Source organism: Salarias fasciatus, unplaced genomic scaffold (assembly GCF_902148845.1).
Source record: "Salarias fasciatus unplaced genomic scaffold, fSalaFa1.1, whole genome shotgun sequence".
Taxonomy (NCBI): domain Eukaryota; kingdom Metazoa; phylum Chordata; class Actinopteri; order Blenniiformes; family Blenniidae; genus Salarias; species Salarias fasciatus.
The window spans coordinates 376,072-398,564 of record NW_021941388.1 but is presented as its reverse complement, the minus strand read 5'-3'; the positions used below and the strand labels follow the sequence as shown (position 1 = coordinate 398,564).

At 48.8% G+C, this 22,493-nt stretch overlaps 3 protein-coding genes across 7 annotated transcripts; 2 read left to right on the top strand and 1 right to left on the bottom strand.

The window, feature by feature from the left end:
* Positions 1 to 616: 616 nt before the first annotated feature.
* Positions 617 to 3,709, bottom strand: LOC115385467 (sprouty-related, EVH1 domain-containing protein 2-like). Its single transcript, XM_030087484.1, has 6 exons — positions 3,399 to 3,709; positions 2,828 to 3,002; positions 2,574 to 2,742; positions 2,422 to 2,486; positions 2,163 to 2,315; positions 617 to 1,321 (listed from the first exon to the last, which is right to left on the bottom strand). Exons 1-6 carry the CDS (start codon positions 3,422 to 3,424, stop codon positions 677 to 679), a joined length of 1,233 nt encoding a protein of 410 aa, XP_029943344.1. The 5' UTR covers positions 3,425 to 3,709; the 3' UTR covers positions 617 to 676.
* Positions 3,710 to 4,247: 538 nt separating this feature from the next.
* On the top strand, positions 4,248 to 6,851 carry LOC115385468 (ras-related protein ORAB-1). 2 transcript variants are annotated; one of them, XM_030087487.1, is made up of 6 exons: positions 4,250 to 4,430; positions 5,042 to 5,114; positions 5,199 to 5,294; positions 5,376 to 5,471; positions 5,757 to 5,888; positions 5,998 to 6,851. In XM_030087487.1, exons 1-6 carry the CDS (start codon positions 4,417 to 4,419, stop codon positions 6,193 to 6,195), a joined length of 609 nt encoding a protein of 202 aa, XP_029943347.1. In that variant the 5' UTR covers positions 4,250 to 4,416; the 3' UTR covers positions 6,196 to 6,851. The 2 variants fall into 2 exon arrangements, with proteins under 2 accessions (XP_029943346.1, XP_029943347.1); XM_030087486.1 differs by having other exon boundaries at positions 4,248 to 4,430; positions 5,199 to 5,471.
* Positions 6,852 to 10,634: 3,783 nt separating this feature from the next.
* On the top strand, positions 10,635 to 17,380 carry LOC115385465 (aftiphilin-like). Of its 4 annotated transcripts, none has more exons than XM_030087481.1 (10): positions 10,635 to 10,762; positions 12,391 to 13,943; positions 14,031 to 14,191; positions 14,341 to 14,470; positions 14,682 to 14,738; positions 14,880 to 15,020; positions 15,121 to 15,181; positions 15,919 to 16,002; positions 16,224 to 16,347; positions 16,460 to 17,380. In XM_030087481.1, exons 2-10 carry the CDS (start codon positions 12,423 to 12,425, stop codon positions 16,629 to 16,631), a joined length of 2,451 nt encoding a protein of 816 aa, XP_029943341.1. In that variant the 5' UTR covers positions 10,635 to 10,762; positions 12,391 to 12,422; the 3' UTR covers positions 16,632 to 17,380. The 4 variants fall into 4 exon arrangements, with proteins under 4 accessions (XP_029943341.1, XP_029943340.1, XP_029943343.1 ...); XM_030087480.1 differs by having other exon boundaries at positions 15,118 to 15,181; XM_030087483.1 differs by lacking the exon at positions 15,919 to 16,002.
* The last annotated feature ends 5,113 nt before the right edge of the window (positions 17,381 to 22,493 follow it).

The window sequence follows — 22,493 nt, the reverse complement described above, 5'->3', positions numbered from 1 at the left end:
ATGTGATGCGCTTTCTGATAAATTGAAATTTAAACAGCAAAACTAAACTCACTATTTGATGAAGTGGTGGCTTTAAATACTAGTTTCTGTCTGTGTTTTTTTTCTTCCCTTCAAACCTTCAAATTCTTGTGTGGAGTCTCGATGTGGCGAACCAGTTTTGAGGGTTTCATGTCTTCGGCCGGTCAGCACGTGGATTAGGAGCATTTGAATCATCTGTCGAAGCCATAATTTATTACAGCATTACAATGGGAATTCACTGGGAGACTGGCGGGAGCCTTGAAGTCCTCAGTTGTCTCATTCTTCGGATTTTTCTCCCGATCCAAGAAATTCTGCAGCAACGCCTGCTTCTTTAGGCTGAGACGCATTAAAGAAAATGAGACTGGAAAGAAGTGCAGCCGGAAGAGGAGGCTTTTCCCAAATAAATCTGAGCAGAGATTAAAGGAAATATCAAGATTTTCAAAATAAAACTGCACTCATACTCACACACCCATTTTTTTGTATAAGTCTTGGCTTCAAAAATACAACCAACTTTCTGAAGCCTCTGAAAAAAAGACACAAAACAGATTGTAAAAATATAAAGTTTATATTTGTATATTGACATTTTAGATTTCTCTAGAAACTTTGATCAGCAACACAAAACCACACCGACTACACAAAGGTTCCCCGCGGGACGCCGTCAGGCCGCCGCTTTGTGCTTCCCGCCGCAGCAGCGGCACGCCACGCCGCAGCGGTGACACGCCCTGAGGGGGGCGTAGCAGCACATGCAGGGCGCCAGCAGCGACAGCGCCAACAGCGCCGCCCAGCGGAGGCAGAAGCGCTCATCGCCGGTGTCACAGGAGCAGGGGTCGGAGAAGTCGCCCTCCGGGTCGGACATGCAGTGGTACAGCAGGCTGTCGGCGCACCACAGGAAGCTGACGCGCCGGATGCACGTCTGCACGGGGTCGGGCGCCTCCTGGCAGCGGCCGCGCCCGTTCTCCTCGTGCTCGAACACGTTCTGACAGTAGACGCAGAGCGAGCGCGAGCCGTCCGCCTTCCGCCTCGGCTGCTCCGTCAGCACCGCCGTGCAGCAGCCGCCGCCGCCGCCGCCGGGCTGCGGGCGGCGGGGCTTCCCGTCCCGGCCGAGCGGGTACAAGCAGCCGCACTCGTGCTTGGTTGGCAGTCGGGTGTCGGGGTCGAGGGGTGTGGCCACCTTGTGACGGGTGGAGCCGGCGTGGCGGTAGTCCTCATAGCCGGTGAGCCAGGCACGCTCTCTCCCGTTTATGCGTACGATTTCCGGCTCCGCCACCTGGAAGCTGACGTGGCGTGGAAACATGTGTACCACCTGCACAAACACAGAAAGAACACCCTCGAAATATGGTAAGAACGCTTTGAACATACGGCAACGGTGGTCTCCAGGTTCGACAACCAGGCCTGAGATGGGAAGCTACAGGTTCAAAGCTCGACCCTCATCTCCATCGTCTACACAGAGAAGACTGGGAAACCACTCTGCGTGTAGTGAAATGACATGACTGGTCAACCGTCCTGGTCTCTACACTGTCGTGTATCCATGTCTCCTGCCCAGCCTGGAGTGGATTTGCTGGACTCATGGCACGGTATCAAAACCGAATCAGATCACAGACGTGGTACTGTTGGGTTTTAATCCAACTGACATGATGATTGTGCCTGCCGGGTTTTTGTGCATGCAGGTTGTAATGGCAAGAAAAGATGAAACTTCACTCAAGAGGATACCCAACTCTTCCAATCTCTGGGATACAAAGAGGGGAGACACTTTCGTTATCGATGCAGTATTAGGAACCCTAAAGCTCTCGACAAATGGCAATGAATATTTTTTACTTTTCTCAAAAAAAAGGTAATGCCTCGAGGGTTAAGGTTAACTAAGAGGATGGGTGAATGCAGAGAGCAGCTTCTTCAAGGTATGCTTTATTACTTTGAAATAACACACAAACCAGGCAGAGAGAGCAGCAAACAAACAAAGAATATCTTGAGAGCATTCAGAGAACAAAACATACCAACAACATTCAAAATACACAAACAAAAACAGGAATGCACAGAGATCACTGAGAAGAACATTCTAAGACAACCGAACTCTCAGAATCATCCAAGCTAGCGCGAACATTTCTATCGCTGTGTTGAGGGGATATGATTGTGCAAAACACACTCACCTGTTCTAGAAAGCTGTGATCTGAAGGGCGGTGCTGCTCGTAGAAATGTCCCAGAACGCAGTGGTGCCGGCGAGCGTCACAAAAGGTGGGCGGGGCCACAGAGTGCGTGGCGTTCTCTCTCCTCTGAGACGAGCTGGAGGAGCTGTCAGTCATCTGAAGGGGAAGGAACCAAACGGGACAGCACAGTGAACCACACTCATCACCAAAAACACAAACACACACACTCTCAAGGTGGAGAACACTGGCGTCTGGTCCTCACCGTGAAGACGTCGTCGTCTCCCAGCTCGGCTTCGTTCTGCAGCGTGGACGAGGATGTGGTGGATCCTGGGGAGCAGACAGAGACTCGCAGTGATCACAAGGTCCTGGTCTCATGTCAGCACGTCCGAAAAACGTGTCGGCTGAGGTCTTCACCTTCCGTCAAGTCCTCCAGAGCCCGCCTCACCCCGCGGTCGAAGGCCCGGGCGTCCGCCGGACTCTGGAACGTCAGACCGCATTTCCTGTTGTCCACCTTCCAGTGATGGAAAGTGGGCGTGGCCTTGGTGTAGACGAGGTCCTTCTTCAGGAAACACTCCAGGATCACCTGTGAGGAAACAACAGGCGGTCACCATGGCGACACTTTTGAAAACCACACCATGATGGCGTGTGTCAGCCTGCAGAGGACAGACCTGTCTGTCTGTGAGCCGCTCCGCGTAGATGAAGAAGACGTAGCGTCCAGGCTGTCCTCCTGGCAGCAGTCTGCACACGCTCACTCTGCTGAGACATCCGTCCTGAGCCAGCCAGCCGCCGCTCGACTCGTCTCGGGTCATCACCACGGCTTTGACTCGCACCATGTAGCTGTCTCTGCAAGGGGGGGGGGCACGGGGACAGAAACACAGAGGCCACCACAACACAAAGATTGAAGATTAGCCCATCTTCATCATCAAGATCACCATCATCAGCAAGCTCATCGTCTTTGTCATCTTCATCATGAAGGTGATGATGACCTCCTTCTGACCTCCTGCGGGAGCCAACATCTCCTCCTCCATCTGCCTCCAGAGCCTCATCTGACTCCTGCAGGAGGCTTCACACACTCCTCCCCGACCTCAAATAACCCCCCCGACTCTCAGGAGGAGGAGGAAGAGGGTGAGAAGGAGGTGGTGGAGGAGGACTCCTTCACGGCAACATATGAGACATGTGATCTGTGTGGCTGCTCACAGTATGTGCTTGTGTGTGCGCGCGCGTGCGTGTGGTACTCACTCGTCTGGACGCGTGTCCTCGGTCATGTTTTTTCGCTTCACCGCCTGCTATGATGCGTGTCCGCCGCAGCGAAGCGGCGCGGTGTCTTCATGTTTTCTTCACAAGAACAGCAGAGGAAACGGGAGCGGCAGAGAGAGGAGGCAGGAGCGGCGGGAGCGGCGGGAGCGGCGGCTCCAGTCTCTGCCGCTCCCTGCTCGGTTCTGTAATCCCGCCGTGTGATACCTGGATACTCGGATAAATGTCCTCCTCCTCTCACTGCTCAATCAGCGGAGCGCATCCAAAGAGCCGCAAAACCTGCACCCCCTCCTCCTCCTCCTCCTCCTCCGCCGCCCTTTTTCTCCCTGCTCCTCCTTCTGCCGCTGCGGACAGGGCAGGGACGCGCTGACCGATCACGGTGCACTGGTGTCGGTGAGGATGGTCCCCGACCAGCCCCATCGCTTCTCACTCCATGTTGGCTTCAGTGCGAGCGGCAGAGCGGCGTGGGTGACGTCAGACCCGGAGGACCGCAGAGTCACGTGCCATCACCACATAATAATAATAATAATAATAATAATAATAATAATAATAATAATAATAATAATAATAATAATAATGCTAATCGCCATTTATCAAGTATTTGAAGCATCTCTCTTCCTGTACCCACAACACACACATAAACATATTTTGTGTACATAATCACAATGTTTACACACGCGCGCGCGCGCGCGCACACACACACACACACACACACACACACACACACACACACACACACACACACACACATATATTGTTGCGCAAACACGCACGTACACGAACACACGCACGCATGACTCCATTACCCAGAAGTCCCTTGGTGCGGCGTTTCCGGGTAGGCAGCCATATTTGCTTGTGTTTTGCTGTTGTGGCTGCGGCGATCACTTCTACAAATTCTCAACAAAATCGGTTGTTTTTCGGGATTTTGACGCGAGTTTGATTCCACCTGTAACCACCTCCAGCTGCTTTCACTGTAAACACACTCTGTCAGTAGGAGTCGACGATGAATCCGGAATAGTAAGTGCTAGTTTGAATGTCATTTGGCGACCTGTCAGCTCAGCCGGGGAAGCTAAGCTAACTGCAGCTAGCCTGACGGACAGTCAGCTGCTTTGTCCGCGGCCGCGAGCGTCGAGCCGCCCGGTTTTCACATCGTCACTCCGGCCCGCTGACACGTCCGGAGCCGCACCGAGCCGCTTTACCGTGCCGCTGACTCACCGTCTCCTGCCGATATGTGGCCGCTCCCCGACACTTTAATGTTAGCACTGCCGCCTGGCGACGGGCTAGCTGGGAGCTAACGCGTCACATCATGAGACTGCTGTGTTTACAGTGGGATTTACTCCAGGATTTAATCCCGCTCACACTGGAGTTTAAGGCAGAGTTCGGTTTGGGTTTACATTGGGCCTAGATTCGGTTTCAGCACCCCTGACACACAGAGGAAGAATTATTAATGTGTGTCCGTCAGGGCGCGTCTCACTCATTGTGTGTGTGTGTCCTTCCCTTCCTTCCTTTTCTGTCTCACTGTGTGTATTTGTCTGACTTTGTGTGTCTATTCCTCACTCTGTGTTTGATTGTGTGTGTGAGACGAATGGCTGGACCCTTTGATGATCTGCCGTGTTTTCTTCTCACAGTGATTACTTGTTCAAACTGCTACTGATCGGTGACTCAGGTGTGGGGAAGTCGTGCCTCCTCCTGCGGTTTGCGGTAAGTGTGTCGTTGGTTGTGGTTATGTTAGGCTTTGTGAGTGCTGTTGACCTGCAGCTGTCCGAGTGTGTGTTCGATTCCCAGGATGACACCTACACAGAGAGCTACATCAGCACCATCGGAGTGGATTTCAAGATCAGGACCATCGAGCTGGACGGGAAGACCATCAAGCTGCAGATTGTAAGGAGCCACCTCACACAGCTGTTTCGAATCCCATCTGTTGCACTTTTACAACCTTTGACCTTTGTGCTCTGTCTTCAGTGGGACACGGCTGGTCAGGAACGCTTCCGCACCATCACATCCAGCTACTACAGAGGAGCTCATGGTATCATTGTAGTGTACGACGTGACTGATCAGGTCAGCACTTCCCCATCATACATCCATCACACATCTGTCACTTCCATCAGTTACAGCAGTATTTTTACAAGACAATCTGACTCTCAAAACCTCATCAGATGTGAGCAGGGTCAAACCAACCGGTCACCACTGTGACCCTGAGCTTGATCCTTGACCCCAGAAGCTCCCTCATGCTGTACTGTGGCCGCTCGCTGTTGTTCATCTGTGTGGTTCATGTACACTAAGATTAGGATGGTTGAATGCATTAATAAACTTCTTTATTTTTCATGTCCTGCTCCTCCTCAGGAGTCCTTCAACAACGTCAAACAGTGGCTTCAGGAAATCGATCGTTACGCCAGTGAGAATGTCAACAAGCTGCTGGTTGGCAACAAGAGTGACCTGACAACAAAGAAGGTGGTGGACTACACAACGGCCAAGGTAACACAACTCCAACACTACTGCTAAAAAACTATTACACAGCCAATGCACAGCTGCCACAGAACTACAACAAAGCCTCAGTAGTCATCTCTGGTGTGTGCGCTTGCAGGAGTTTGCTGATAATCTTGGGATTCCCTTCTTGGAGACGAGTGCAAAGAGCGCCACCAACGTGGAGCAGGCCTTCATGACCATGGCGGCAGAGATCAAGAAGAGGATGGGCCCTGGGGCCACGGCCGGGGCCTCTGACAAGTCCAATGTCAAGATCCAGAGCAAGCCCGTCAACACCTCGTCTGGAGGCTGCTGCTGAGGCCCCGGACCCCCTTACCCCACAGAGAGGGAGGGAGGGAGGGAGGGAGGGGGGCAGAGGCATCACGCTGAGGGTGTTAAGCCCCGCCCCTACTGACCACACTCAGCGTCCAACTCGCCCACTCCTTATGTCAGTCAAACAGCTCAGTCCAGTGAACCTCTGAGCCTTCAAACCAAGCACACGCTTAAACGTAGGCCACGCCCCCACATGCCCCACCCTCACAGGCCCCACCCCCTCAAGTTTTGACCCAGAGGATTCACTAAGCCCCTCCCCCACCCCCACACGACGCTTAAAGGCCCTGCCCACTGGCCCCGCCCCCTGTCCGATCCACGTGCCTTTGCGGCAGGAGATTCACGTTTTTACGCCTTTGTCGCCAAATTATCCCACCACCATCGCGATCATCATCGTCACCATCAACATGTGCCCAACAGCTGTGTGTCAGCTATTAACATTCCTGTGGGTGTGAGGAGAGGTGGCAGCCCTGACCCCGCCCCCTCAGCTCCGCCCTCCTGTGCAGACTGACTTTGTGGTTCATGGACGAGAACAAGAGAGGAAGCTGCAGCCGTGTGACCTTGTCACGTGACCGGCGGCTGCAGATGGGACGTTTTTGTGGCTATACTGAGTGTCTATTAAAACCATAAAGGAGATGTTTGGTAGCTGCTTGTTTGTTGTGTGTTTTTTTTTTTATTTTACTTACACGCCCACACACACAGAGGTCAGTTTATTAGGTACACCCATCCAGCACAACATCCAGAAATACTGCACATGTTTACATTAAGCTGCTCATTCACTCATCTGTTTCAACATGCAGGCTGTTGACTCATTACGGGTTGATTCTGCATCGTCACATTCTGTTTGCTGTCACCTTGCACGCCATTAGTGAGCTTATATCAGATGCGAGAGAAAGTTAAGAAGTTTGTATTTCTACTTTAGCATGAAAAAAGTAAAGTGAAGCATTGTTGAATGATGAAAGATGCAGGTTCATTGATCAAAATAACACTGTAAATGCAGGAGTGGAAAAATGGTTATTAGGAAGTTAACTTAGAAGAAAAAATGGATTGGAGCTTTTTGATGTCATAAGACATCACATGGGAGGTGGAGAGTTTGGAGTGGCAGGTTACCCACGAGAAACCATCAACAGAAGGCCTGGTGCTGGACACAGTGGAGTCTCGGCATGACAACTTAGCTACTCCAGTTTCACCAGTGTGTGTGTGTGTGTGTGTGTGTCTGCAGACTCCTGCATGGATCCAGCTTTGTAAAGCTTGATACGAAACCGGATCTGTTACCTGCGATCACCGACACATGAAACCAACACCTGCTCACACAATGAATGACCTGTGACGCAACATTTAATTGAACCCAATGTCTCTGCAATGATTTCATTCAAAGTGCTTTGTTTTCACTTGTACAATCATTTTCCACAAAGAAGGCAGAACAGTGCATTTATGTTAATTTGTTAAAAAATGTACAACCATTCATGTTACGTAGACTATCATCTGCTACCTGCCCACATTCTGTTTGTTACCCAAGCCCACACCTTGAATGTATGCATTTATTTAACCACCCCCAAGGTTGTTTCACCTTCTTTGCTGTTTACCTAACCCGGTGCAGTACCCTGTGTGCGTGTATGTATACAATGGTAACAAATACAGAAAACACCTCAAATTAAATGCCAACAACATCACGAAATGCCTAAGAGTGCAGTAGTTCACATTTTAGTAAAATGTTGTCAGACAGAAAAAAAATTCATTAGAATGTTGTAGAGAAGCTGACAAGCTGACCAGCTAGCCCCAGTCCACTCAGTCCTGTAATACTCAGCCTGATCAGTCCTGAGTTACTGTGTGGAAGTTTGGCATGCCACCTAGAAATCCTCACTCCGGCCGCTGTGCACACTCCAACCAAAACCAAACTGAGGAACCTTGGGGTGATCTTGGACAGCGCCATGTCACTAGACCACCACTCAAGGCAGCTGGGAAGAAATTGTTCGCTAAGCTCAGACACATGATATCAAAGGACGAGCTTGAATTGATCATTCATGCATTTATATCCTCGCGACTGGACTACTGCAACAGCCTATTCACTTGCCTCAACAAGAGCTAGCTTGTCTCCAGTACGTCCAAAACTCAGTGGCGAGGCTGGTGACCAGCACCAGCAGGAGGTCCCACACAACAACACGTGTTAAAATCTCTCCACTGGCTCCCAATTGCATTCTATGTCCAGTTCAAAATTCTGGTACTAGCCTTCTGAGCCCGACATGGCCAGGCTCCCATGTATGTCAGAGACCTAATAAAACCCTACAGCTCGGCCCAAAGCCTGAGGTACTCTGATCAGAACTTGCTGAGAGTTCTCTGAACTCGTTTTAAAACTGTAGGTGACCACTCATTCATATCCACTGCGCCTCGCCTCTGGAACAAGCTTCCTCCAGACCTGCGCTCCCTGGACTTGGTGGACACCTTCAAAAAACACCTAAAAACATTTCTGTCTAAGAAGGCATTCTAGACCTTCTCAGCTGCACTGTCTTGGCAGTCATTTCTCTTTATGATTTCTTATCGCTTTTTTGTTGTTTTTGATTTTATCTGTGAAGCACTTTGTGACAACTGTTCTGTGAAAAGTGCTATATAAATACATTTTACTTTACTTTACTTAGAAAAGAACCATCAGACTGGTTCATAAGGCAGGTTTCCATGATCACACCAATGCCTTACTTATAAATCCGGCCTACTAAAACTCCAAGATCTGGTACAATTTGAAAATGCTACATTCATGCACACAGCTATAAGCTGTATAAGGGGGGCTGGGGGGGGGGGGGGGGGGGGGGGGGTATAACTACAGAAGGAATCTGAACTTTAGAACTAAGATTTGGAATAAACTCAGCCAAGAACAAAAACAATGTCCAAGCATTAGACTGTTTAAAAAAAAGGCTCAGACTGCATATTATCAAGATTTACAGGGATGACGAGCAGTCATGATTACACATGGGCGCCACTGTCACAGTAAAAAAGTCGGTACAGGGTGAAGGGTGGTACATCGTTGTGTTTGGTGATATTATTGGTAAAGGGTGCACTGTTTTGGTTACTTTCGGACTAAAAGTTATATTAATTACGTATGCTACTCTGTCTATAAATATGTGATTGAATAACGGTGCTATCACTGGAAAGGGGGGGGGAAGGTTTAATAAGCTCATGCACCTTCTTACTCCTTTTTGAATATATGAATTTATTTTCTCTACCTCTTTGAATTTTGTTTACAGATTGTTTTTTATGTTCAAAATAAAAAATACTACCTTAAACCAGCAGGTGGTGCAGTGAGTCAGTCGGTTTGCTTCAGTCTGAGCAGTCTGAGAACAACTTGTCATGATAGAAAGTAACTCAGTGCTGCCGCCCAGTGGACAGGAGGGTTGCTTCTCCAAATGGAGAGGTTGAACTGTTGCTGCACCAAGACTCTGAAGCACAAAGCATTTAAAAGTTAGTTGTGTTTATCAGATGATTACACTGAGACATGCAAGCAGTGTACATGTATTTACAGTTAATTTATCAATATCTGTCCATATATTTACAATATATCTCTTACATTTATAACAGGTAAAAAATGCTGTCTCTCTGTCAACTTTGAAGTTTTGCAGTGGTCTGTATTTCACTAGAATTTCATTACCTGGAGCAGTGCCATCTCCAGTCTTCAATAAATGTGAATGTGTGTAATGTTTATAAGCCAGCTGTTATTTTTTTACATTTGCAAAGACTATTATCGGAACAGTTACTGTTTGACTAAACTCCTATTTAAAGAAGGAGGAGCCTCATTAATCCTGAACTAACTCAACTGAGGAAACATGAAACATGTTCCACTGTAGGTCAGATTAGCCTGCATGCACAGTGGCTTTGATTAGAATTATAGCACTTAAATGGTAGTTAGCTCCACTTTCTGAGAGCTGTCTGCATGTCAGTAGTTTAAATACATGAACAGCACCTCCCGTACACTAACTGATTAATTTATGGAGTGAGTTAGACTGACTCACACAGTGCTGACCGCTCAGTTAATGTGTCACAGCAACACTACAATTATACAGTCATGTGAACATTATTAACTTTACCAAGTAACCCTTTGTCTGCTATCATTAGCTTTAAAAAGGCAACTAAATGTTAATAGGCACCACAAGTGAATTCACCATGAGACTCGTCAGTGCTTAAGTAGTAAATTTACTCCTCTACTTTTGAAATGAGGATAGTTGTAACTTATTGATAAAGTGTTAGGAGCTGTGATAAAATGTTCTGACTGTCACTTAAGCTGGTTCATATAAAAGACCAGCTGTAAGAATTTTCTGTGACATTATTCTGTGTGAAAGAGGGGCTGGAATAAATAGTTGTACATTTCAGGTAAACTGTTTCGTGTTTCTTGTAAAATGAACGACTTGTTCCACCTGTACGGCGCACCGCAGTGCATGCTGGGACATTGAGTCAGGGAGGCAGCAGCCGGCTGACTCAACCTTCAGCCCCGGATCGAGCCGTGCAGCCCTCCCCGCAGCCTGTGGACGCTCCCCCGGGTCATGGACATCGGCGGACAGCCTGTGACGGTCAGCCCCTCTCCCGGTCTCGGTCCTTCGGACAGCCGTTGTCAGTCGGAGCCCCATGACGGAGCTAAAGCTAAAGCTGCTTGTTGTGGTCGCTGTGAGCTAGCTGCGCAGTTAGCCCAGTTAGCTGCCCTCTCACTTCTGTGTAGTTTCGTGGTCCTCTACCCGGCGTCGGTTGCTTGTAAACAACATCACCGGCTCGACGATAACCCGGCCGTAGCCCGCAGGGAGCCGGGGCCGCGCGAGCTCTGCCCCGGCTCCAGGTCTTCCTCCCAGCTTCACGGTTAAGCTAAGTTAGCGGCTGTCTCAGTGCAGTGGGTCGGCCTCGTACTTTCTTTAGCTGCCTCCGGCCGCTGCTGAGTTCGTGGATCGTCCCGGAGCTATAATCCGATCCATCGGCTAGCTGTGCAACACCCACCCGGACTGTCAGCGCCGGGCCGAGCCGGACGGGGCGCTCCCAAACCGGGTCAGCGCGTCACGGGCTGACCGCCGAGTTAGCATGGCTCTGAAGTTAGCATCAGTTCCAGAGAAAGTTCAGAGAGACCACAGATGCTGTCATTTCCCCACTGACTGCTGTTAATGCCCCTCTGACAAGTGTTATTACCCCTCCGGCTGCTGTTATTACCAATCTGACAGCTGTCATCTCCCCCCGAATGATGTTATTACCCCTCTGACTACTGTTATTACTCCCTGCTTTTATCCTCCCTAGGATGTTATTACCCCTCTGACTGATGCTATCATCTCATGTTATTATGAGTTATTACATAGAGTACGGGCGTCGTGAAGTCTTTAGTTTAGGTGTTATGAAGTCTTTGGGTCACGTATTAAAAAGTCTTTGGTACAGGTGTTATGAAGTCTTTAGTTCACGTGTTATAAGTGGAGAGGTTTGCTACAACAAAGTTCCTCTTTCCAACACTCTCTCCTGATTCGCCATGTTATTATCATCCCTTCCAACTCACAGGCAGGAAGTGGAGCCTCTTCCGATCACATGACCATTAAAAGTTTAAGAGTCTGGTGTTGAGCTGGAGTCCAGCTCAGCACATTGTGAGATAGGCCTCCCTTTTTCCAGGTGCTTTCTGTCAGTTAAACCCCGCCCACTACTGACAAAGTGAACAGAGTTGCAGGCTCCACTGAACATGGGCTGCACACTGGCTATAAAACCGGTTTAACTACTGGTTTAAGAACCAGGGTGATTGTGTTTGTGTGAGATAAACAGAAGGCCACTTTCATAGGAATAGATCAATTTTAGTCTTTAGCTCCCTCAGGGTCTGTAGCATTCAGCTGGTATTATACCTAAGCACACTGTGCTTTTCCAGTCACACATTGCTGCCACCTCGTCTCTCTTGCCACACCCCGAACCTGCCTCCATCGCGTGTTCCTCCGTCACGTCTGCTCCGCAGTATCCATCAGTTGGATCAAATTCCAGTTTTCCTCTAGAGATGTTGGAGGGCAGATAAGCTCTCCCATATGGTTGTCACTCAGTTTGTGTTTTTGTCTGATTCGTCCTTTCTGAGTGTGTTAGGTATCAGTTTCAGTTTTTTTTTGTTTGTTTGTTTTTTGTTTTTTGGTTTGATGGGTCTCTTTGTACTTGTGCAGGCTTTAGTTTTCTGACAGCATCCTCTCTGTTTCAGGTTTAGCCGGACGAGTTGACTCTGGGACAATCATGGAGCCGGATGTGATCCGCATGTACTCGTCCTCGCCGCCGCCCATGGAGGATGGCGCCGAGGAAGAGGACGATGAGTTTGGAGACTTTGGCACATTCTCTGCCGTTCCCAACAGCATCAGCTTCACAGAGTTTGACACGCCGACTACGTTTAACCAGACTCAGGCTCTGACCGCCACTTCGCCACCGGAGCTCCTCAACAACAGAGGCGTTGCGGCGTTGGGCCACGGCACTTCCAACGGCACACACATCCACAGGAATGAGTTGTCCAAGGCTAACGGCGTGACGCCGGCTAATCGGCCGGACAGCACGGTCTCAGAAAGGACTGAAATTAAAAAGGTCCATTCGGGCTCTCCGGACCGACCGGAAAATAACTCGTGCAGCATTGAAACTGCTGACTGCAACGGCGGAGGCCCGGAGCTTATTACAAACGGGTTCATGACCTCGGACGTCCAGGGAAGTCCCTCCTCACAGAGTTCTGTCCACTGTCACATCACAGAAAGCTCCGTGCAGGAGTCGGTGGACGTTTCTGTTGACAGCCCGGAGGAGAAGTTCGCAGACTTTGCGGTTTTTCCAGGCACTGAGGTGTGTCTCAGTCGGACGGAGGAGGAGGACTCAGGGGGCAGCTGGGAGCCGGCGGTCGAACCCTCCGAGGAGCAGCAGGCAGCCTCAGAGGACTCTGTCACAGACACAAACAGAACAGGAGCTGATGTGTCCTTGTCTGGTCCTGACGACACCCCAAACGGCTCCTGCAACACGGACCGAGGCCCGGGTGCCGACACAGCGCCTGCTCAGGAGCACATGGACAGATGTTTCTCTCAGGACGGGACGGAGGAGCTCAAAGACCAGCGTGACCTGTCACCCGCTGACAGTGAGGCGGCTCGATCGGACGACAAGGGCTCTGAGAATGAAACGGAAACCGAGACGGAGACGGAGACGTCGTTTGGACGTCCGTTGTCCACCGATGCACTGGAGGAGTTTGGTGATATGAGCACCACGGCCTCTGCACCCTCCCCGCCGCCGCTGGGCGACACGACCACTCCTGCCGACGATAGCCAGCTGGCAGAAGATGATGAGGACTTCGGGGACTTTGGAGATGCTGGATCATTTGGCGGTCAGGACTTTGCAGACTTTGAACAGCAGGAAGAGCAGAGCACGAGGAAGAGCTCTGCCCCCGCGGAGCAAGATGTCAGCACTGAGCAGGAAGACGATTTCGGTGACTTCAACTCCCCCAAATACCACAGTGGGGTCGACGAGAAGGAGGGCGAAGGAAAGTTCGCCAGCTTCCCTCCCAGCGACAGCTTTGGCAATTTCAGCGTGGCCGAGGGGAGCGAGGGCGTCGGCGGGTGGAGCGCCTTCGAAGGGCAGCAGGAGGAGGAAGGGGAGTCGTGGGCCGCGTTCAGCACAGAGCCGAGCGTGGCTCCTCCCGCAGACGATGCACAGGAGGAGCTGAAGGAGGAGGAGGAGGACGCCGAGGTTCCCGTACGCAGTGATGAAGGGAGGCGGACAGATGGGGCGATGGTAAGAAGGACGTGGCTGGACTGATTGCTGTAAGGTGTGTGTTGGATGTCAGTGTCAGTCTGGAGTGACGTGCCGGTGCTCCTGCAGGTGTCGCTCTCTGGCCGGTTGGAGAAGTTGTTTCAAAACAGCTTCCCTCAGAGTGAAGAGCTCTCGGCACAGGAGGAGGTGGTGACCCTGAAGACCCTGCTGGAGGCTCCAGCAGGAGCCCAGGACGCACACCCGGAGGAGCGCAGCTCGCCATGCAACAGGTGAGCGCAAATCTTCAGAACAGTTCTGTCCAGCCTGTCCTCAGCCTTTAATATTGAGTATGTCTGAATAATAAACTGGTTACAAATCAGATGTGAGCTGGTTCGAACTGGTCGGCAGTAGTTGGTGAACCCCTTCTCTGTGCGCGCAGGTCGCAGCGTGGTGGCGTGTGGACGCAGCTTCAGGACATCCATGAGGCGCTGGGCCTCAGATATCAGTGGGGCGGCTCGCACTGCAACAAGTCGCTGCTCTGCTGCCTCGGCATCGACACCAGGAACATCGTGAGTACATGTGTTGCACCCAGGCAGTCCACTGATCCACATCCTGTCAGTGCAAAGATGACACGTGCAGACACAGACACACACACACAGCTCAGCTGTTTAGTCTATGTTCCAGGCCAGAGTGTGTTAACTCTTTCTTTCTCCATCTGTTGTGTGTGTGTGTGTGTGTGTGTGTGTGTGTGTGTGTGTGTGTGTTGTGTTGTTTGTGCAGCTTTTCACGGGACAGAAGAAGCAGCCCGTCATCGTGCCCATGTATGCTGCTGGCCTGGTGAGTCCACTGCCCCACTGAACACCGAACACATGCTAACAAGCTACATCACTTTTAAACCTCCCTCCATCAGTTTGCATCACGATGCTGTGTGTCCACCTCAGGGAGTTTTGTGTCGAACTTGTGTTTGTGTGTCTTCAGGGGATGCTGGAGCCCACCAAAGAGCCCGTGAAGCCTGTTTCTGCAGCAGAGATGATTGCCTCCATCGGCCAGGCTCCTCCTGCTGCTGCTCCTGCTGCTCCTCCTGCAGACAGCAGCTCCTCCCACTCCGACCCCACCCAGGTCAGCCGGTGCTGCCGTCTGGGTTTGATTTCTTTCACACTGGTTCTTGATGAGCTGTGACTGTGGGCGCAGTAGTGATCCTGTCTCTGTGCCCCAGCAGGAGGCGCTCCCACCCATCCAGTTTGACTGGAGCAGCAGTGGCCTTACTAACCCCCTGGACGGTGAGTGACTCCCTCCTCTATAACCGCTGTAGCCCCTCCCCCACCCCCCCCACCCACCCCGAGGTGTGTAAGATGTTGGAGGAATTGGAAAAACTAGTGAGGACTTTCATGAATGAGTGTGGAAAGTGCAGCGTGCTGATTGGCTCCCTCCGTGCGATCAACCAAGTCCAACGCTTGTTTTGGGCGGCCGTCGAGGAATCTGTGCGTCACCGCGAAAAAACAAGGGAACGGGTATGCACAGAGTGACCGGGATTAATTTAAAGCTGAATGAAGTTATACATGATCGAGGAATTATTCAATTAAGCTTTAAAATCACAATAAACCAGACTCTTAATTTGTAATTAAGTTTAATTCAGAATAGTCATTTTCATTTAGAATTGGGTTCTTAGAAGGTTGTTTTTTTTTCTTTTCAAAGTGGAATTAATTTTTATTCTGAATTAAAGGTGAATTAAAACTCAAATGTAATCGTAGCCAATGCATGACAGCATGAACAGTGTGCCCCATCTAACCACTGCACCACCGTGTCCTCTGTCTTTCTCTCCTGTTAACCTCAATCACATCAATCACCTGTTAACCCCTCTCTCGCTTCCTCTCTGTTAACCTCGCTCGCTCCTTTCTCTCACTCTGTTAACCTTGCTCGCTCCTCTCGCGCTCTCTAAATTAATTTTGCTCGCCGCTCTCTCTCTCTTTCTCTCTCTCTCTCTCTCTGTTAACCTCGCTCGCCCCTGGCTCTGCAGCCAGTGGAGGTTCGTCTCTGTTAAATCTGGATTTCTTTGGTCCTGTGGAGGATTCAGCCTGTGGAAGCTCCGCCTCCATCCCAGGTCAGCTCCCCCTCACACCGTTCCTCTTCACTCCGTTCTTCTTCTGCTCCTCCTCACACATCTCTTCTATTTTAAGATCCATCTAGTACCTGAACCTCTCCTGTTCCTCCTCAGATGAACCTTCCTCCTCTGATCGGTTGTTTGTTTGAAATTCAATTTCAAAACTGTCTTTTATTATCTGTTTTTTTTTTTGTTCGTTCACACTGTTTCCTCCTCCTCAGGCGTGGACCCAGAGCTCTTTGAACTGACCACAGCTAAGCTGGACGCCGGTGGTTCGGGCAGCAGGGTGGCGGACGCCTTTGCCCGCCTCATGTCCACCATGGAGAAGACCAGCACGTCCACCAGGTCAGAGGTCACGCTGGGAGCTGCTGCGGACACATCATCGAGTTGCTGCAGTCTGATTATGTAGTTGTGTAACTCTGAGTGTGTGTGTGTGTGTGTGTGTGTGTGAGCGCAGGAGGCCCAGGAGAGAGGAGAACCTGAGCGAGGAGGCGCTGGAAGTCATTGCGGTGTTACCTGATCTCACCTTCATGCAGGCCAAAGTTCTTATGTTTCCCGCCACTCTGACGCCACTCGGCTGCCAGGCCACGCCCTCACAGCTACTGGCTCCGCCCACCTCATCCAACTGACCCCTCCCACTTGTAATCACGCCGTCTTTTTTTTTTTTCTCTGTTAGTCTGTTGATTTACCTCATTTTTCTCTTCTTTTCTAATTTCTCAAAATAAAGTGAAGCATTTATCAGAGAAGGAGGAGGAGAAGGACAGACGATGAACGGTTAAGGGAGTCATTGTGTACATAATCAGGGATCATTTTCCTTCTGTTGTTTTAGCGCGATTGGATGCTTATTGTGGTGGGGCGGTGCGAGGAAGTCAACGGAGTGCAGACTTTCAGAATAAATCTATTTAAAGCTCTATTTATGGACTGAAGCCACACTGCCTGCAGAGTCCAGCTCAATGTTTCCTGTGTGACATAGAGTCAGAGCACACAGACGACGAACAGCAGCTCCACTGTTAGCTTTAGCTGGTAGCTTCAGTTTAACCAGACGTCCCTGAACGCAGCACGTCTCCGCTGTGTGTGTAGTTGCCCCGACTGTCCGCAGGAGGGCGTCTGTCTGAGCGCGAGCTCTGAAGGAATCAAGGGACCAACTTATTCATGTCTGTGTATGTGTGTGTGTGTGTGCGTGAGTGCGTGTGCGTGCGTGTGTGTGTGTGTGTGTGTGGCTTCAGACTGTGTACAGTTAAACTGGGCTGTCAATGCTGGGGAATTCCTATGGAAAAACGCTGAGTCACTATAAGAGCCTGTCAAAGGGTGAGCGCGCATGTTTGGATTCATGTAAATTTTACTTTTAGTCGACACAAAAAAATTAAAGTAATTTAAGAGAAAATCATTTGTTTCTGCTTCATGTTTGAAGACGCTGCTCTCGCTGACATAAAACAGCAAGAATCATAGATTCATAGACATACTGGTAATAAGACTCCTGACTGTCGGCCCATATCACACATACATGCATCACATTTGAAATGGAATAATCATGGTACACAGTTCTACAGCACTTCTCCACTGCCTTCATATTGTTAATCTCATTCACTTATTCACACAGCAATGGAGGCAACCCAATTCATTGACTAGGAGCAGTATAGTTCACATTCTTGCTCAAGGACACTGTGACGTGGAAGCAGAAATCAACACTGAGAACCTTTAAGCCATTCCAACCATAATCCAGATTTCAATCTCATATTCTATCCTTATTTTTCTCCTCGCTGGTTTTATGACAGACCCTCATCTTCAGGCCTGAGCAACCGGTGCGGATGTGTTTGTCGTGCTTAACTGCTGAAACTGAAAAAAACGAAGGCTGTTTGAATCCAGAAACATCACTGAATGTCTGTTGTGTCAGTGGTTCTCAAACTGAGGCTGCACCACATTGTCAGACTGTCATCACACACAAGAAGTCAAGAAAAACCTGTTTATTTTGTGTGGAGGAAGAGATATCAACCATCAAGACACACACACACACACACACACACACACACACACACACACGGGGAGGTTTTCTCTGACAGCGGTAGGAACAGTTTGTTTTTCAGGAGGTGACGTCTGGGTCTACAGGTCACCTTCTCAGTGTGGAGCCCCCAATTCGACACTTCCCAACATTCCTGCCCATCTTGGCCTGTCGCTGTCACCAGGCTGCGGTTAGCTGTTAGCCGTTATCTCCCTGTCAGCGGGGACGAGGAGCTGCTGGATGGCCCCGGGCCCCGCAGAGCCTTGTATGGCCATGGCCTGCTAGGTGAGGGCCGATAAGCAGAACAGAGCTCCGCCGCAGCCATGTTTAGAACAAAGTGCGTTTCTGTTAAATTTAGATCTACTATCGAAGGACGCTCTCACTCCTGAAGTCACTCTGCTGTTGCATCAGGTCCAGAGGTGAAACCCACAGCACCAGAACGCTGCCCCCAGTGAAGACAACCTGCAGGAACCTTCGACTTCACCAAACTGCACAGAAGAGCTACGAGGCACCGGCAAGTGATGGAAGCAGGGGGATGCACAGTGAATGACGGTTGTGGAATTGGCGTGCCATAACTTACTGTGATGCTATAGGAATGTTATGGTGATGGTGTATAATGGTAGTGGTCATGGTGTACTGTATGTGATATTTTTCTTTGATCCTACAGGTATATTGTGGGAATGGGGTGGGATGGTCGATGGTCATTTTGACGTTGTGTGATGCATTAATGCTGTAGGTTGGCTGTGGTGATGGGGTAGAGTGGTGTTGATGTTGTAGAATGGTTCTCATAATGTTATAGCAATGGGTTGTGATGTAGTAGAATGGCTGTGGTAGTGGTGCGAGATGGTAAGATGAAGTATGGTTGGATCGCAGCGGCTGATGTGGCCAGATGGCGGTGTGTGTGTGTGTGTGTGTGTGTGTGTGTGTGTGTGTGTGTGGCTGTACCTCTGGTTTTAATTCTTAGTACTGAGCAGATCAAGTTTCTGCTGGTACAGTACATGATCGCCAGACTTTTGGTATGGTTTGCCTGACGGCTGCTTGTTATTTTAGTTACTACTATTTTATCTGTTAGAAAATGTGCGGCTGAATGTGCACTGGAATTCATAGATAGCTTTCTTTCATAGCTTTACACGTCCTGACCAAAGCCACCTTTCAGTGTTGGAAAAGTTCTTTAGCTTAACATAGCATTTGCATTGGTGGCTTCACTGTCCGCTCGTTTTTCTTGCTCAGAGGGTTTGATGTTCTCTTGCTCTTCGGCCTTCTTTAGTTCCATTCTCTAACTTCTTTTTCCACTCTTTGCAACCCACCGTGGAAAAGACTCTTGTCATTGGCAGGTACATTGTCTGAAATGTTTAGTTAGAGACACCAGGCACCAGAGCCGGGTGACATTGAGTTTTGTTTGAAGCTGCTGGGTCCTGTAAGATTGTGTTGTGGTGTAATGCGTTGGTAATTTCACCTGATTATATCAATCGGACGTCACAAAAATGATTGCTGCATCGGTGTGTGAATTTGCAAAAACTTTGTCAGACTCTGTAATTTCCTCAGACTCAACCTGATCAGTGATGACAAATTTAGATGGATATCCTCAGTTAACTGCTGCTTTAGATGGTCTCCCATAAACCATGTGGGCTCCATTAACAACTGGAAAAGTGTTTGGGGAAAGCCTGGTCTGATGAGGAGGGATGGCATCCATCCCACTCTGGATGGTGCAGCTCTCCGATATAGCATTATGGCCAATTTTATTACTCCCTGAACTTATTTACAACCCGGAGTCCGGGCCAAGAGTCACAGATCTGGAGTCAAAGAAAATGTTGCAGACCTCTCTGCTGCTTCCTGGCATCTGTCACCCTCCGACAACCAAACATTTAATCATCTTGTGGAGACTGTGTCTGTTCCCTGACCATTTTATTTAAGTCAGACTGAGTTCCACAGGAGAGGAGTTAACCCTATAAAACTTCAGAAAATCCCAAACTGCTTCTGCAACAGAGCAAAAATTCACAACGATTAAATGCGGGTTGTTAATTGTCTATTTTTTGCCAATCAGATCTTTACTGGAGTAGAAGAATGCAATAAATTATCACAATTTTAGCTTATTTTCTCTCAATGAAACCTGGTTAAAGGGGGGGAGAGTATTTCAGACTGAACAACTCACTACTCGTATTATTATATTCTTCAAGAGACTAGACGAGAAGTAGGAGTAGCTTCCATTTATAGCTCTGGTATTATTACCATCAGTCCCAGAGAAACAATTAAACTGAAATAATTTTAAGTCTAACCCTGAACTTCAAGTACTCCTACTGGAAAACACAGAACAGTGTTTTTTTTTTTTGTCATAGTGTATCATCCTCCAGAACCATACTCCTACGTATGTTTACGGTATCTGAATTATCAGATCTTCTCTACTTCAGGTAGAGACATCATAGTGGGTGACTTTAACTTTTTTGTAAATGTTGACAATGAAAGTGTCATAATTGGCTTTTTGAAGAAGCTGAATAAACCCACTAAGTATTTTAGTTACTCTCTTGATCTTGTTCTCCCTTGTGGTATTAACGTTGATCAATGGATGGTATCAGTTTGATCTCCAGTACCATCACGAGGAACGTCTGAGTTATTTTAGACCAAGACTTATCTTTAGACTCCCACATTAAACAAGTCTGCAGGACTGCTTTCTTTCACCTGTAATGTCTCTAAACCCAGGAACATGTTGCTCAGAGTGATGTGGAGAAATTAATCCATGCATTTATTACTTCAAGACTGTTGTGATTCCATGTTGTCAGGGTGTCTGAAGAAGTCTTCAGTTTATTCAAAGTGCTGCCGTCAAAGTCCTGCCAGAGAGATCACGTCACTCCACTTCCCTTCTTTGGCTTTTTGTAAAAATATTGATTAAAAATTAAATTTCTCTTAGAACTTACAAAGCTTCCAACAACCAGGCTCCATCATATCACAAAGAGCAAAGAGTTCGTCTGATATTACCCCAGCAGGGCACTTCATTCTCAGAATGTCATCGTACTGGAGGTCCCTAGAGTTTCTAATAGCAGATTGGGAGGCAGAGCATTTAGCTATCAGGTGCCTCTCATGTGGAACCAGCTCCCAGTTTCAGTTACGGAGGCGAGCGTAGTCTCTACTTATAAGGTTAGGCTTAAAACTAATCTTAATTAATAAAGCCTACAGTTGGGGCCAGTTCTAGCCTCCTGGGACCATTTTCCAGTGAAGCTGCTATAGATTTAGCCTGAAGGGAAATGAGCTTTCCTTTCTGACTCTCCGTACAGAGAGGTTTCAGTACATGTCACTAACATTCTGTCTCTCTCCTGTAGTCTGTGCTCTCTTCACTATCTGTACCTTCCAGCAGGGTCTCTGACAGTGGAATTTGAAATTCGTGGTCTGAAGCTTCTGCCCCTTCGAATGTGCGTCGAGTGGATTTATGGTCGTCTGTTCCTCTGGTGTAGGATCATTGTGGCGATGGTGCAGGGTGGTTGATGTTATAGATTCCTGACTTCATATGCTTCGTCATGGTGAAAGTAAACATATGAACAAAAAAGCCACACTTCAGTAAGCCTTAGCACAAGATAACGTGCACATAACTGACTTTTCATGGTGATTAAAACACATCTTCACTTCATAACAATGCAACATCATACTTTGTTTTTGAACATTTCCACGCCATTGATACAGACTTTTTCCATCTTCAGACAGTCTCCAGCTTTCCCACGTACTGTCCCCCTGACTTACTGCAATCACTAGAAGGCAACATGACTTTGACCTCCTGGTGTTTGAAAGTGGACACTGTCAGCCTGCTCCCTGGGCCGGTATTTCACACAACACAAGTGCTTCGTTTTCTGCTTTGTTTGAGCTTTGTGTCATCATTACAGAGGACTTGCAGAAAGGGAGGAAGGGAGGGGAGAGGAGGAAGAGGAGGAGGAGTGAGATGTACACAGTGAGGACAGAGCAGTGTTGCTCTCAGCTGTTTGGAGCCTGTTGTCCTTTCTCTGCGCTTGTCAGGTAACATATCCTCTCTTCCTCACCCCCTCTTCTCTTCCTCTTCTCCTCACCTTCACTCTTCTCTTCTTCTTCCTCCTATCCTCAGCTCCTTTCATACTTTCGTCCTCTCCTTTCCTTATCTTGCTGGTTTGGTTGGTTGATTCTGATTTGGTTTGATGTGGTACTGGTTTGATCTTGTTTGGTACTGAATTGGTGCTGTTGGTACCGGGTGTTTTAGCTGTGGTTTGATATTGGTTAGGTTCTGGTTTTGTACTGGTTTTCCGATTTGTTGCAGTTTTTTTTAGGTTTAGTTCTGGTCTCATACAGAACCAGTACAGTTGGTGCTGGTTTGGTGTTAGTTTGGTGTTGGTTTACTGTTGGTTTGGTTGTTGTTTAGTGTTTGTTAAGTTGTGGTTCGGTACTGGGTTGCTACTGTTGGTTCTGGTTTGGCTCTGATTTGGTGCTAGCTTGGCATTAGTTTGGTTTTGGTCTTGTTCTGGTTGGTGCTTGTTTG

Excerpts from the sequence above, each read along its gene's own strand:
- LOC115385467 (XM_030087484.1), bottom strand. The coding sequence starts at position 3,424 with ATGACCGAGGACACGCGTCCAGACGA. Across the intron at positions 2,743-2,827 it reads AGCGGCTCACAGACAGACAG|GTGATCCTGGAGTGTTTCCT; the intron begins GTCTGTCCTCTG and ends GTTTCCTCACAG. Across the intron at positions 2,316-2,421 it reads GAGACGACGACGTCTTCACG|ATGACTGACAGCTCCTCCAG; the intron begins GTGAGGACCAGA and ends CTTCCCCTTCAG.
- LOC115385468 (XM_030087486.1), top strand. Across the intron at positions 5,472-5,756 it reads TGTACGACGTGACTGATCAG|GAGTCCTTCAACAACGTCAA; the intron begins GTCAGCACTTCC and ends GCTCCTCCTCAG. Across the intron at positions 5,889-5,997 it reads TGGACTACACAACGGCCAAG|GAGTTTGCTGATAATCTTGG; the intron begins GTAACACAACTC and ends GTGCGCTTGCAG.
- LOC115385465 (XM_030087480.1), top strand. The coding sequence starts at position 12,423 with ATGGAGCCGGATGTGATCCGCATGTACTCGTCCTCGCCGCCGCCCATG. Across the intron at positions 14,192-14,340 it reads CGCAGCTCGCCATGCAACAG|GTCGCAGCGTGGTGGCGTGT; the intron begins GTGAGCGCAAAT and ends CTGTGCGCGCAG. Across the intron at positions 16,003-16,223 it reads AAGCTCCGCCTCCATCCCAG|GCGTGGACCCAGAGCTCTTT; the intron begins GTCAGCTCCCCC and ends CCTCCTCCTCAG.